The sequence below is a fragment of the Chiloscyllium plagiosum genome, unplaced genomic scaffold (genome assembly GCF_037043375.1).
Source record: "Chiloscyllium plagiosum isolate Xiang-an unplaced genomic scaffold, Cpla_swu_hap1 HiC_scaffold_34, whole genome shotgun sequence".
Classification (NCBI taxonomy): domain Eukaryota; kingdom Metazoa; phylum Chordata; class Chondrichthyes; order Orectolobiformes; family Hemiscylliidae; genus Chiloscyllium; species Chiloscyllium plagiosum.
In genome coordinates this window covers 29,626,949-29,641,794 of record NW_028270172.1, presented here as the reverse complement: position 1 = coordinate 29,641,794, position 14,846 = coordinate 29,626,949, and the positions used below count along the sequence as shown (strand labels likewise).

At 42.8% G+C, this 14,846-nt stretch overlaps 1 protein-coding gene across 11 annotated transcripts in view; it reads left to right on the top strand.

Moving 5' to 3' along the window:
- The window catches only part of LOC122564410 (catenin delta-2-like), a 1,213,649-nt gene that overhangs the window by 1,174,606 nt on the left and 24,197 nt on the right, over positions 1–14,846 (top strand). For all 11 annotated transcript variants that reach the window (XM_043719230.2, XM_043719228.2, XM_087978581.1 and 8 more), the window contains one exon: positions 12,150–12,276. In XM_043719230.2, coding sequence (XP_043575165.1) covers positions 12,150–12,276 — 127 coding nt within the window. The remainder of the gene's footprint in view (positions 1–12,149; positions 12,277–14,846) is intronic.

The window sequence follows — 14,846 nt, the reverse complement described above, 5'->3', positions numbered from 1 at the left end:
GGGTCATCCTTCTCTCCTGTAGGGCACATGAGACTGTTAAGTAGCCACTTAAGGATCTCATTGCTCTGCCACTAAACAACATTTTTACTGTATTTGTGATAAATCTCGTGACAATAAATAAATCTCATCAAATCAAATCAGATCAACTAGTTCCTTGAAAGTCATGTCACAGGTAGACTGGGTGGTGAAGAAGGAATTTGGCACGCTTGCCATAATTGGTCAGAGCATTGAGTACAGGAGATGGGATATCACGTTATGGTTGTCCAAGACGGTGGTAAGTCTACATTTGAAGTACTGTGTACATTTTTGGTCGCCCTGCTGTGGGAAGGATATTGTTAAACTGAAAAGGGTGGGAAAAGGATTTACGCGGATGTTTCCAATACTGGAGGGATTGAGATATCTGGAAAGGTTGGGGGTTTTTGCCCTGCTGTGTTAGAGGCTGAGGGTGAGCTTGCAGAGGTTTGTAAAATCATGAGGGACTTAAATAAGACGAACAGCCAAGATTTTTTTTTCCCCAGGGAAGGGGAGTCCAAAACTCGAGGTGATAAGTTTAAGGTGAGAGGGGAAAGATTTAGAAGGGACCTGAGGAGCAATTTTTTCACACAGAGGGTGGTGCGTATATGGAATGGTTGCCAGAAGAAGTGGTAGAGGCGAATACAATTACAATATTTGAAAGGCACATGGATAGGAAAGGTCTAGAGAGATCTGGGCCAAATGTAGACGAGTTCACTTGAATAAACCTGGTCGGCACAGACTAGTTGAGTCTGTTTCCATGCTGTATGCCTCTGTGAGTAAAGGGAAGAAGAGTGGAACATATCATCTGAATGGTTGAATCAGTTGGCACAGAGTGGGATGGCCTAATGCTGAAAGAATCTGTTTCCTAATGAATTACAGCACTACTCAGTTCTTTATATTTCAGTGTGAAAGTTAAAAAAAGTAATATATCAATTGCCTGTGCATCTTTTTGAGCACATGAATGAACATGAATGATGGCAACTTCTTGTGATGCCAATCTTTGGAACAAGGCAAGAAGCTGGAAGTTCTGTAACAGCCAATCCAACAATCCTCAAGCACTTTTCCCCTTGTATAGGATGCTTGCTTGATTGCCCAACTCAGTAGGTCGCACGATCACCACTGAATTGTTGACGTGGCCAAAAGCAAAGGGAATTGAAATGCCCTTGTTGGTAATAGGAACAATTTGTTTGGTGCCTCAGGGTAAAAGCTGCAAAAGCTATCAGCTTACCTGGGATCACCTTCTGAGAGAAAGGCAAGTGGATGAACACTGATTGATTTCGGCAATGCTGCTTGCAGGCAAAAATAAACCTGTCATTTTCGAAATACTTGTCCTGCCTGTCTCTCATTCTGTGCCTTTAAGTTTGTTCCCTGCTGTTTCCTCCTTCAAGGTTTTCATCCACTTTCTCTGATTGTATAGAAACACTGACTGTCTTTCTGCATCTGGTGTACATTTATTTGTTTCTGCAAGCTCCTCGTCCCCTCTATCTTGCCCCTACCTTAAACTCTCCCCATGATATGCATGTTCTTTTGCAGATTTACTGTAAGCGTATCTCCAGTGCATGAGCTTTCAACTTGCATTGTAACCTTTTCCCTGCATTTTATTCAGTATATCCACCAGGACCTTCTGGAGATATGACATACCAGGTCAACCCAGAGTCGCCATACCACAATCCTTAAAGACAAGTAATAATTGTTTGTGTAAAACGTTAAATATATTTGCTTGATTAGGTCTCTGTTCAACATCCATCTGAAAGACAGCACCTCTGACAGTGCCGTACTCTCCTAGTATTGCACTGGAGAATCAGCTGAGATAATGTACTCACAACCTCTGACTCAGATATTAGACTGCTACCGCTGAACCATGGCTGAAGTACAAAAACTAGATAAGAGAATGAATCAATCATGAAACAAAAGTGATTATGGGACAAAAACAGAAATTGCTTTAAAAACTCTGCAGGTCTTGGCAGTATCTATGAAGAAAAAGCAGAGTTAATATTTAGGGTGCAATAATTCTTCTTCAGAACTGGACCTGAAACATTTACTCTGCTTTCTCTCCACGGATGCTGCCAGACCTGCTGAGTTTTTCCAGTGATTGCTGTTTTGTTTCTGATTTCCAGCATTTGCGGTTGTTTTGGTTTCTTCATTATTGGACAATGCTGGTTCCTGATAGAATGACTTCTAGATATAGTTTACTTTACGTGTATAGAATGGACTCCCTGGAGCATAATAGTACTGTTCAATGCTGCAGAATCCCAGGGAGCCACTATGCTTCACAGCCTCTGGAGATAAGCAATACATGTAGTACAAGGACTTCATTGCAGCATGAGTTGAATCTTGAAGATTTTATAACATTGAGCAGTGTAATTTGATTTGGATTGTTGCTGTTTAACTGTTTGTCTGAAAAGGCAGGTGGGGAGGTAAGTTGCACTGATTCTCTGAGGTGCATGTTCAGACCTTAAGTGCTCTTTGTGCAGGTGCAGTGGAAAATTCTTTGGCTAATTGTGTTCAAAATAAAATCTCACGTTGTGAATAATGATGTAATGCCCCATACCAAAAAGAAAGCTCATAACTTCCTGGGGGAAGTAGAGAAGTTGAGGCTGCAGGAAGTTGCTATGGAGATGACATAGAACCACTTGATTATCCCTGTTTTTCATCTACGTCTCCAACTGGCTTGTTCTTTGGCTGCTAAGACCCTAAGCATTCTCTTCCTGAAACCTCTTCACCTTTGTCTCCTCCTCAAAGATGCTCTTTTAAACCTGTTCCTTTGACCAATCTTTTTGCCTTCCTTCCTCTTAGTGCTTGTGTTTGATTTGTAATATTCCTGTGAAACACCTTGGGACATTTTCCGACTATGGATTCAATCTTGTGAGATAAGGTAAAATGTGAATTTGATGGGCCAAAGGGTTTTTTTCTGTGCTGGAGATCTCTATGATTCTAAGGTAATCCTTAATGGAGAGTTAATGTTGGAGTCTAAATTAAGCTGAACATGTCGTAGATCTTGGGTAGAGAGAGGCAGAACAGCTGAAAATCTCGAGTAAGAACCGACCACCTCAGTTTTAGTAACAATGCATAATTTACTGATGTAACTTGTACATGCTTGTTGACTATGTGACAAAATTTATCTGGTTCAAGATAAGAACTCTTCTCATGAAAAGTCACTGATAGTTTTTCTCTGCCACTATAAACCGAATAGGCTGTCTGATTCAATCAAAGAAAGGGAGATGGTTGCAACAGAGTACTGCGCTATACCAAATCCAGTAACCAGATTAGGCTTTCATTTTGACTGATGCAACTACTGACTGACATCCAATATTACCGGTTGCCAATAGGAGGCTGTCACAGTGACTCAGTAGTTCGCACTGCTGCCTCACAGCGCCAGGGACCCGGGTTTGATTCCAGCCTCGGGTGACTATCTGTGTAGAGTTTGCACATTCTCCCCGTGTCTGTGTGGGTTTCCTCTGAGTGCTCCATTTCCTCCCACAGTCCAAAGATCTGCAGGTTAGGGAAATTGCCCATAATGCACAGGGACATGCAGACTAGGTGGATTGGCCATCAGAAATGCAGAGCTAAAGGGTGGGGGGGGTGTCTGTTTTGGGTGCTCTTTGTGGGGGGGTCGGTGTGGACTCAATGGGATGAATGACCTGCTTCCACACTGTAGGGATTCTATGATACAATACATGTAGCATCAGGCATTGCTGTCTCTGGTTGGATGTATTCCTGGTGGTCTTGTTACATGACCTGCCTGCCATTATTCCCCAGTTCTAATTCTATTCATAATATGAAGAAAATAAATATGAAGAAAATGAAAGAGACACAATTTTACTGCTATAACCTTAGGTCAAGGAGGGAAAAGAAAGGGAAATGAGCCATGTTTACTTTGGATAGAACTTCCCAGTTGTTGTCCTTCCAATTATTTTTACTGGATTACTTTTTAAATGATCACAATATTCACTACAATATTGCATCTTGAACAATTGGTGTCCAGTGTCCAGCAAGGTATTGTTATGTGTGCTATGCAATAACACATACAGTCCTATCAAGCATATTGGTTCAGTGGTTAGCACTGCTGCCTCACAGCACCAGGGTCGCAGGTTTGATTCCAGCCTTGGGTAGCTGTCTGTATGGAGTTTGCATATTCTCCCTATGTCTGTGGGTTTCCTCCCACAGTCCAAAGGTATGCAGATAAGGTGAATTGGCCATGCTAAATTGCCCCATAGTGTTATGTCAGTTAGTCAGAGGGAAATGGGTCTTGGTGGGTTACTGTTTGGAGGGTCGATGTGGACTGGTTGGGCTGAAGAGCCTGTTTCCACACTGTAGGGAATCTAACCTAAAAATCTAATATTTTAAAAGTTGAGTTGTAAAGATCCTTTCTGCCACCTGCAGGTAAAACTGAGTAATTCAGGTTGTAACTTATCAGGGCAATGAGATCTAGAAAAAAAAATTAACTTGTGAAATAAATGGTCAACTAAGTTTTGTTTGCTTTGAAGAGCCCATGGCTTGTCTTAATGTTAAGTGGTAATGATTTCCTGTAAATTCTACTTTAGTGGAATGCAGTAAACATACTCAAACAATTGGTATAGTCCGTTCCCTTTCTTGTAATCATTCTCTTCAAAACCAGGAGTCTACACGTGACAGTACTTCATAAGTGAAATTTTAATTCCTTCAGGCTTCTCAAATATTTCTGTGATGTCAGTTCCAAAGGCCTGTAAGGAATGAGCACTGACACCCTACAGACACGACAATGAATGTCAACATAAAATGGAGATAATTGTGACTGCTATTGTGTAATAGAGATGGCATCATTTCAGTCAGTCATTGTACAATGTATTGAATTTATTGAAGCATTGCCCATTTTAGACTATCTCCTAAAGTCAAAGCAACCTTCCAAATGTAGCACTGTACTAGTAAAGAAATGAATGACTTGTATTTGCATAATGTCTTTCAGTACCTCAGGACATCTCAGAGGATGTTAAGACCAATTAAGTGCCTTGAAATGCAGTAATGTAGGAAATGCAGTGTCAAATAGTGCAGAACAAAGAGTCTTGTGATAATTGCCAGATAATTTGTTTTAGTTATGTTCATTGAAGAATAAATATCAGATAATTCCCTTTCATGGGATGCCTCACATCCACCTAAAAGAGGAGATGGTCTTTGGTTTAATGCTTCATCCAAACGTGTGGCAGTTCCTCAGTACTAATGGAGTGTCAACCTAGATTGGTGTTCAATTGCCAGGAGTGGGACTTCACCCTATGACCTACTGCCTCAGAGCTGAGAGCTCTACCACTGATGGCAGATATTGGAGTTCAAATTCAAACTCTTTTAGAATTGTCACAATTCCCATTGATTCAGATAACCTTGAAGGAAAAATTTGAATTCATCATTGAATTCCCTACAGTGTGGAAGCGAGCCATTTGGCCCATCGAGTCTACACTAACCCTCCAAAGAGCATCCCTACCCAGACCCCCCCCCCACCCTATATTGGTAACCCTACATTTCCCATGGGTAATCCACCTAGCCTAATGATGAAGGGCTGATTTCTGATGAAGGCTTTTGCTCAAAACGTCTGTTCTCCTGTTCCTTGGATGCTGCCTGACATGCTGTGCTTTTCCAGCACCACAATCTCAACTCTAATCCACCTGGCCTGCATATCCCTCTCTAGAAACTATGGGTAATTTAGCATGGCCAATTCACCTAACCGACGCATCTTTGGATTGTGGGAGGAAGCTGGAGAACCCAGAGGAAACCTACCCAGACACAGGGAGAATGTGCAAACTCCACGCAGATAGTCGCCTGAGGCTGGAATCGACCTGGGTCCCTGGTATTCTGAGGCAGCCCTGCTAAGTACTGAGCCACCATGCCATCCGTTTGAATTGCCAGCTATTTGCGGCAATTTTAGACATTTGGTTTAACAAGTAACTAAAACACTATTAATTCAACACTATTTTACAGGCAATTTATGTTTTAATCTGCAAAGTGAAATACTACCCCTTATTTTTAGCTCAACCAAAAAGAAATACACTTCACGGGTTATATTACACTATGCTTGCAGTAGGATTCACTGTTCCAGAATTTTCCCAAAGTGGTTCTTAGCTCCCAAGGGTTTGTTTATGTTCATTTCTTCCCTCGAACTGTCTTTCACAATGAGATTTTCCTTTCCCAGAGGTACTTCCTGTTGCCCAAGCTGGATGACTCTTCCAACTTTGTTTTAATTCCCCACCAACTTTATCTTTTCAATCAAGGTATGAGCTCCCACACAGTTTTTTTCAAGGTGCAACATAAAAGCTCGCTTTGGCCTCTGGTTGCTTCCCCTTTTCCCAGGTCCAGTCATACCCGTGACACTGTCTATGGTACCTTGTAATACTCTAGGAAAGCATGAAATCCGATCTTTATGATGGTTTGCTTTGTATCCTTCCACCTGGCAATGTGAATCACACTAGATCTTAAATCTGGGTAGCCATGCTAATTAACTATCCTTAAGAGCCCAACTCTTTCATCTTGAACTAATTGGACATTGTAAAGCACAATTATTTTAACACCCAACGTTCAGAACACTATTTTGGGAGTCTACATTTCCACTTTTCAGATACATGCTGATTCCATTGCCCCAAGCACCTTCTTCACAGAAAAGCAATGTAAACCCTCCTTTGATCTCTAACAATCAAACCACCCAGGCTTATTGTCAGACTGCAGAACAGGTCACATGACATCCTTCCTTGACCTTAAATTTTAAGACACAGTCCCAAAACAAAACAGTCTTATTAATCCCAAAATTGTCGCTGTGTAATAAATTCTCTGAACTGACAGAAGCTCTATGCTAAAACTGCTGACAAAAATTAATTTTCAAATTAATAATAATAAAGATGTACTGATGTCTATGCCTTTACTTATACCTGAGTTTTAGTCTACCAGCATTCAATCTCAATGGGTTCAGCAGGACTCCCAGTCTAGGAGAAAGTTCAGAATGGGCAGTTTCTGTCTACACAACTGTTTGTCCATTGGATGTCAAAATATCAGAATCCTCTCCCCTCATGAAATCTAATTTGAAACCTCAGACATCTGGTTTTAATCATAAAAATTGAAGTGGAAGTAAATAAATCAAGGAAATGTTCCGTACAAACCAACAGAACCATCACAGTAGGTATAACATCGAGCATGCAGATACACTAGACTGATATCTACACAGCTAGTTGTCAGTCAGTGTTTCCTTCTCTCATTCTTGGGATACGAACATTATGGAGGAGGAGAAAATGAGGACTGCAGATGTTGGAGATCCGAGTCGAAAGTGTGGCGCTGGAAAAGCACAGCAGGTCAGGCAGCATCTGAGGAGCAGGAAGAATTGACGTTTTGGGCATAAGCCCTTCATCAGGATTCATCCCTGATGAAAGGCGTATGCCCGAAACGTTGATTCTCCTGCTCCTCGAATCCTGCCTGACCTGCTGTGATTTTCCAGCACGACATTCTCAATGTGGACGTTATGGTACTTATTGACTGTTCTTAGTTGCCATTGAAAAGTTATGGTAAGCAGCCTTCTTGAACTGCTGCAGTCCTTACTGTGATGATGCTCCCACATGTATTGTTATGTTGGTTTCCAGCACTTTGATCCAGCGACAGTGAAAGAATAGTAGCACATAAGCAAGTATGAATGGGAAGTGACTTTGTGCCGAACCTGGAGGTGATGGTGGTTACACGTGGGCACGCTGGCTTCCTATCTGCATGAGCTGCTGCACCTGGTAAACGTTGCTGCTACTATCCTCTTTAAGGAAACTAACGGTCTGGTATGATTGAGGAAAACTAGATTGTTGGCACATTTACAGCGTATCTTGTAGTTCATAAAACGTAGTTTACTGCACACTTACAACCATTTGCAGAATACAATGATGTGATAGACACTGTTACAGAAACCTTGAGGTGGATCTGATGTTAGGTCTCACTCCTTTCAGATTCTGTTCTGTCCACACATTCACATGGGATCATTGTAGTGAGTGTTGCTTATGGCACTTCTCTGCAGACCAATCTACAACATGTATCTTCTCTCCTTGTCCTTCTAGGTGGTTGACGTCAACGTTTTGGGAAGTGCTCTTTCTCATGGGAATAGCAATACAGCTTGTTTCAATCCAAGTCTCCTGAAGCCTTTTCATCCAACTGCAGCAGTCAATGGCGGATAACTTTCTTTCCTACAATCTACTTTCTACTAAAGCACCAGGACATTGGCCTTGATTTTGACCGACCAAAAATGATCTTAGAATAGCAGTTGAACCCCCATTCATGCCTTTTTAAATTTAAAGTGTCAAATTTAGGTCACGTCAAGGCTCCTGCTAAAGACGAGTGAGGGACTAATTAATATATCAAAGTTGGTAATGTCATGGTCTGAAGGAATCAATTGACACCATGGCCTAAATTTAATAGCAAGTGAAGGCAAGGACCAGCTGTAATCCCAGTAACTGAACAGAGCCTGTGTTTCCCCAGGCTACATGGTGACCAGAGACTATCTTTCCCCAGGCTACATGGTGAACAGAGGCTATGTTTCCCCAGGCTACATGGTGAACAGAGACTATCTTTCCCAGGCTACATGGTGAATAGAGGCTATGTTTCCCCAGGCTACATGGTGAACAGAGACTATCTTTCCCCAGGCTATATGGTGACCAGAGACTATCTTTCACCAGGCTACATGGTGAACAGAGGCTCTGTTTCCCCAGGCTACATGGTGAACAGAGGCTCTGTTTCCCCAGGCTACATGGTGAACAGAGGCTCTGTTTCCCCAGGCTACATGGTGAACAGAGGCTCTGTTTCCCCAGGCTAATGGTGAACAGAGGCTCTGTTTCCCCAGGCTAATGGTGAACAGAGGCTCTGTTTCCCCAGGCTACACGGTGAACAGAGGCTCTGTTTCCCTAGGCTACATGGTGAACAGAGGCTCTGTTTCCCAGTCTACATGGTGAACAGAGGCTCTGTTTCCCTAGGCTACATGGTGAACAGAGGCTCTGTTTCCCCAGGCTACATGGTGAACAGAGGTTCTGTTTCCCCAGGCTAATGGTGAACAGAGGCTCTGTTTCCCCAGGCTAATGGTGAACAGAGTTTATGTTTCCCCAGGCTACATGGTGAACAGAGGCTCTGTTTCCCCAGGCTACATGGTGAACAGAATCTATGTTTCCCCAGGCTACATGGTCAACAGAGTTTATGTTTCCCCTAGCTACATGCTGAACAGAGGCTCTGTTTCCCCAGGCTACATGGTGAACAGAGGCTCTATTTCCCCAGGCTACATGGTGAACAGAGGCTCTGTTTCCCCAGGCTACATGGTGAACAGAGGCTCTGTTTCCCCAGACTACATAGTGAACAGAGGCTCTGTTTCCCCAGGCTACATGGTGAACAGAGGCTCTGTTTCCCCAGGCTTCATGGTGAACAGAGGCTCTGTTTCCCCAGGCTTCATGGTGAACAGAGGCTCTGATTCCCCAGACTACATAGTGAACAGAGGCTCTGTTTCCCCAGGCTACATGGTGAACAGAGGCTCTGTTTCCCCAGGCTTCATGGTGAACAGAGGCTCTATTTCCCCAGGCTACATGGTGAACAGAGACTATCTTCCCCAGGCTACATGGTGAACAGAGGCTCTGTTTCCCCAGGCTACATGGTGAACAGAGGCTCTGTTTCCCCAGACTACATAGTGAACAGAGGCTCTGTTTCCCCAGGCTTCATGGTGAACAGAGGCTCTGTTTCCCCAGGCTACATGTTGAACAGAGGCTCTGATTCCCCAGGCTCCGTGGCTCTTTAAATCTCCTGGGCCAAAAGAGCTGATGTCCTCCGCACAGACTGCTCAAGGAAGTATTCTGTGAAATTTCAGTCATAAACTGCAGACTCCTTACTTCAGCACAGAACTCCAGCCCCAGAGGTCCTTTCCCCAAATCTCTTGATCACAGACCTCATGCTCACAGCACTAAACCCTGTACATTAGTCTTCTGTCCCCTGCTTTCCCAATCATGGCTTTGCCCTCATCATACTCCCAGTACCTCCGTCCCCTCCTGCTCCTCCCCATCTCTGACATTTCTGACTCAAAAGGTGAGAACTGTGGTTAACAGGTGGAGTATTAAGGTACAACATAAAATCAAGAATGTAGCAGTAAATGGGGAAGATCCAAAATAGAACATGAAAGCTCTCAGTTGGTATTTGGTAAAGAAAGATCAACATTTATCAGAACCAATTGCCAATAAAGTTTCAGTAGGATATTAGCCTTTTATCTTTAGAGACTAGCTGGCCTTTAGTGCCCTTCCGATTTCACATAAATTGATGGTTGACCTTTCTGTAACACCGTATGGAGAAATAAAGAAGATACCATTTTGGCACAAGTCTGTCAATTTGGAAAGGCATGTGACTTGGTTGTGATTGATAAAGTTGAATGTCAGATTGTCTCAGGAAACTGCAAACACCACTCAGAGAGTCAAAGGAAAAGATCAGGAAGGTGGAAAATCTGACCTCACTGATATTAAATACAAATTTAATTTAACCTCATGTAACTGATGAATTAGGATGGTGTTCTCAGGTTTTAGCCAGGATCAAGTGGATTCAATAAGCTTACAGTGTTAAGAGCAACTGAACTTGAGTTTCATTAATGCTGGTGTTTGTCCTGTACAGTTTTAAGTTATCTTTTGACACTGAACCATACAAGAACGGTATGGTGGTATTGAACAGAAAACCGATGACTTTCAACTCCATTGGAATCCCAGACCACTGACGGTCCACTAAATGTTTATAATCATGCTGACCCAAATGTAGATTTGTACCTTTGTCTCAAGTGATCTGTAATAAGTGGAACACATTAGTTTAGAAATCCTGGCTACTTGTTGAAGAGGAGGAGTAGCAAATTCATCAGCTGTCTTAACCCTCCCGCCCCAGCTCAGGTTGTGACATGGACTGGGTTTGTATTTCCTTGACTACAGCAGATTAAGGAATGAGCTGAGTGATGTATAGAAGATGATTAAAGGGATCGATAAAGCAGCTGAGAGAAACTATTTCCTCTGTTGGGGGAGTCCAAAACCAGGAGGGATACCTTTTACAGTTATTCAGGAATAATATCAAGAATCAGCTCCTCACAGTCTTCAAGTGATTGCTATAAATATTTTGATGTCATGATTGAGGAATTCACCTGAACCATTACAATAGTGCTTTGTAATCATTCTCTGATAACCAACATTGAGAAACTTGTTTGAACCCTTTAATTAGCTTTCTGTCTTGTAATAACTCCCAGATAGTTGATATTTATAAACAGATTAAAGACCAGCTTCTTCCCCGCTGTTATCAGATTTTTGAATGGACTTTAATGTAAATGTTGATATCTCACCGTACTTTCTCAGCAGCTGTAATATTGTATCCTGCACTGTGTTCTGTTACCCTGATGAACGTCTGCAATATGATCTGCCTGTAAAGCACATAAGACAACACTTTCCACTGTGCCTTGGTACATATCATACTAATAAATCAAATTAAATCAAATCAAATCAAAATATTGCTTTGAGTTCTTGATCTGATCTCTGCCTGGGAGCTATACCATTCTTACTGACTGTTGTTTCTTGCATGTTGAAAAAGATTCAGCATTTCTCTCATTATCTTTTTGTGTGAGCACCTCTGAGCATTAGGACCTTATAGGGGCAGGAAGGTGGAAGCAATGAGCATCAGATCAGTCATGATCTTAGTGAACGACACAGCAGGTCCGAGGGGCCGAACAGCTTACTCCTAGTCCTGGGTCTTATGCTCTTTAAATCTTCTCATGATGATTACTTCCTCCTTTCATATTTCTTCAGTCCTTCATTTAGTAATCAATATGACTTCACAATTCCACCCAAAATGGCACTCATTTAACATGATAATTTTGCTACTCATATCTGCTGCGATTGGGTTTCCCATGTTGTGAGGTTGAATAATAAAACTGAAGCTAGATTTGATGTTCGGATAATCACGTGTGATTTTGAAATCTTCATGCTGGCTGGCATTCTCCCCTTTTTAAACATTTTTCTTTTTATCTTATTTGGTTGTATTAACGAATAACCTCTTACCTTCTGGGAATGCTCGTGGGGTACCCTTTGCCCCTACCTACATTTGTACTATCATACTAATAATATTTAATGCACTGATATTGTTTTGCTTTGCAGGACGGATGGTCTCAATATCACTTTGTGGCCTCAGCTTCCACAATAGAACGGGACAGACAGAGGCCCTACTCCTCCTCACGTACTCCCTCCATATCACCAGTCAGGATGTCCCCCAATAATCGTTCAGGTAAGCCTCACTGTGATTTGGTTATCTGGCTGCTAAGCACTCTGACATACAGTCATCACCATTTTCAAAACTTGACACTTAAAATGGCCAATTGCTTATCATAGAATGATACATCTTGGAAGATTATTTGACTCACAAACCAAAGGTCGCTTTGAAAGATCTATCCATTAGTGCCCCTCCCCTTAGTGTTTTCATATTTTCCCTTTATGTACAGATCTCAATTTAAAGTTAACAGTGAATCTGCTTCCACTGCCCTTCCAAGCATACCATTTTGGATCATAACAACATTCTGTGTGAAAAAAAATTCCCTTCATCTCTGGCTTTTTTTTCAATTATCGCAAATCTGTACCTCTGGTTACTGAATGCCCTCTCACTGGAAACAATTTTATCCAATCTACTCTATCAAAGCTACTCATGATTTTCAATGCCTGTATTAAATCTCTATTCAACAGTCCATGCTCTGAGGAGGACAATGCTAGATTTTATTGCCTTTTCATATAACTAGAGCTTGGATCTATCCTAATAAACCCCTTCCACATTCTTCAAAGTCTTGAAATTCCTTTTAAAGTATGCTGCCCCAAATTGGATTCAACCTCCAAGTCTGAGGTGCATGCAGTCTGTTATTAAAGATCACCATAACTCTTTTGCTATTTTACTCTATGGGTTGCAATGTACACTGGAGTATCACCTCTTGGTTGAGAGTGTGTTGTTGGAAAAGCACAGCAGGTCAGGCAGCATCCGAGGAGCAGGAAAATTGGCGTTTTGGGCTGGAGCCCTTCATCAGGAACGATGTTATCATTCTCTTGGTTCCCACTCCTCACCCACCTTGTCTGCCAAACCGTCAATCATCTCCCCAACTCTCTAACCATTGCCCCCACCCCCTCAAACATTTCATCCCACTGTCCCTGATTTTGCCCACAAACCCCCATCTCTCCACAATGCCAGCTATATCCCTCACCCCTGTACCCTCAGCAAATCTCAACACTGCTACATCCACAACAGTCACCGAGAACAGTGTCCTGTGACGGAGCCTGGGCAAAGGTACAGTCTGACAGGACAAAGTGAGGAGATTGGGCAGGTAATGGGAAGGGAAGTTGCAAGGCTGAGGAAAGGGTCTTCATTCAGCACAGGGGCCATAAAATGAACATGAGCACACACACGCGGACAGACAGAAGGACACATACCCAGGCCATCGGTTCACCGGAGGACCAAATGCAGTGCTATATGCACCCACAAGTAAAGTCCCAACAGCTTGTTCACAACACTAACAACCCCTGCCCACGTCCTCCCACCACCACCACTTCTATCTCACCGATCATAGTCTTGCCTCCTGTGTTAGCAGTTGCCAATGCCAGATGTCCTTATTCATGAAATCTCTCAAAGCCTCCCCACAGCCTCCTTTTACTCCTGAGTCAGCTCACACCCATAAGTGTTGTGACTGGGACCTTGGTTGTGCCCTGGTCTCTCTATTCAACCAGAAGTGCCAAAGTTTTCAGTCATCAGGGTCCAGAACCAGGATTATTTAAGACCCCCTTCGACCTAGCAACTGCTGTCACCACTCTCAAACATCTCTCACTATTGGATTCATACCCCTGTGCTCTAGGATCAAACTGTGGATAATACTTCCATACCCAAGTGCTTACTTCTGTCATCTAACCGCTATATCTCAGCATCTACACATGAGAGGTTATACACCTCGAGCTCAGTAGTGACCCATGGAATCAAACCCAATTACCAAGTGTGGGGAGCACATCCCTATATGACAGAGCTTTACCTGTAGGGTCCTACCCCTGTATTGCCATAGACACCTTGAGGATCTTATGTCTGTGTCCTAAGGCCTATTCTGGTTCATTATGCTGACCTATCTCTGGGATCACCCAGGAGTATCTGTGGGACTTTATCTCTGTACCTCATAACCAACTGCAGATAATTCTCTTACGGTCCAAAATCTATAGCATGGGATCATATCCTGGTGCTCCGCAACCTGTGTGGTCATTCATTTGTACACCAGGATATACATATGGGATCATTCTAGAATAACACTCAACACTTTCCGAATAGCTGATAATATCTGAAGGAAAATGTTAATGAATTAGATCCTCTGACTGTGTTTTGTGATTCTGCTTTTGATCAAATGAAAGGATGCGGCTTTCCAAAATATTTAAAGATCGAAATGCTTTGGTCAAGTAGATATCTTTAAGTAAAAGTGGTGAGTCATTTTAACCCTGCTGGAGGGGGATGTTTTATTCAGAGAAGCTATACTGAGAGACTACCCAGTCTGTACATTTTATTATCCATCAGTGTCAGATGCCCCACGTATCACTGCACTGGCATTAAGAAGGGAATTGCAGGCAATTGAGTTGAATGCATCATTGACAAGTTGCTATTGCTGTCATGCTCAGGTTTTAAAGCCCTGAGGGGGCTCGGGCACGGCGAGAATTGTGCTCGGTTGGAGATAGATGTGGGGAATGGGACAGCACTAGGTGAAGGCACTGGTCAGGGCTCGGCTTTGGGGGGAGTGGGAGGGGGAGAGGAGTCGGCCCGGTCGCTCCGCACCTGCCCCCCCCCCA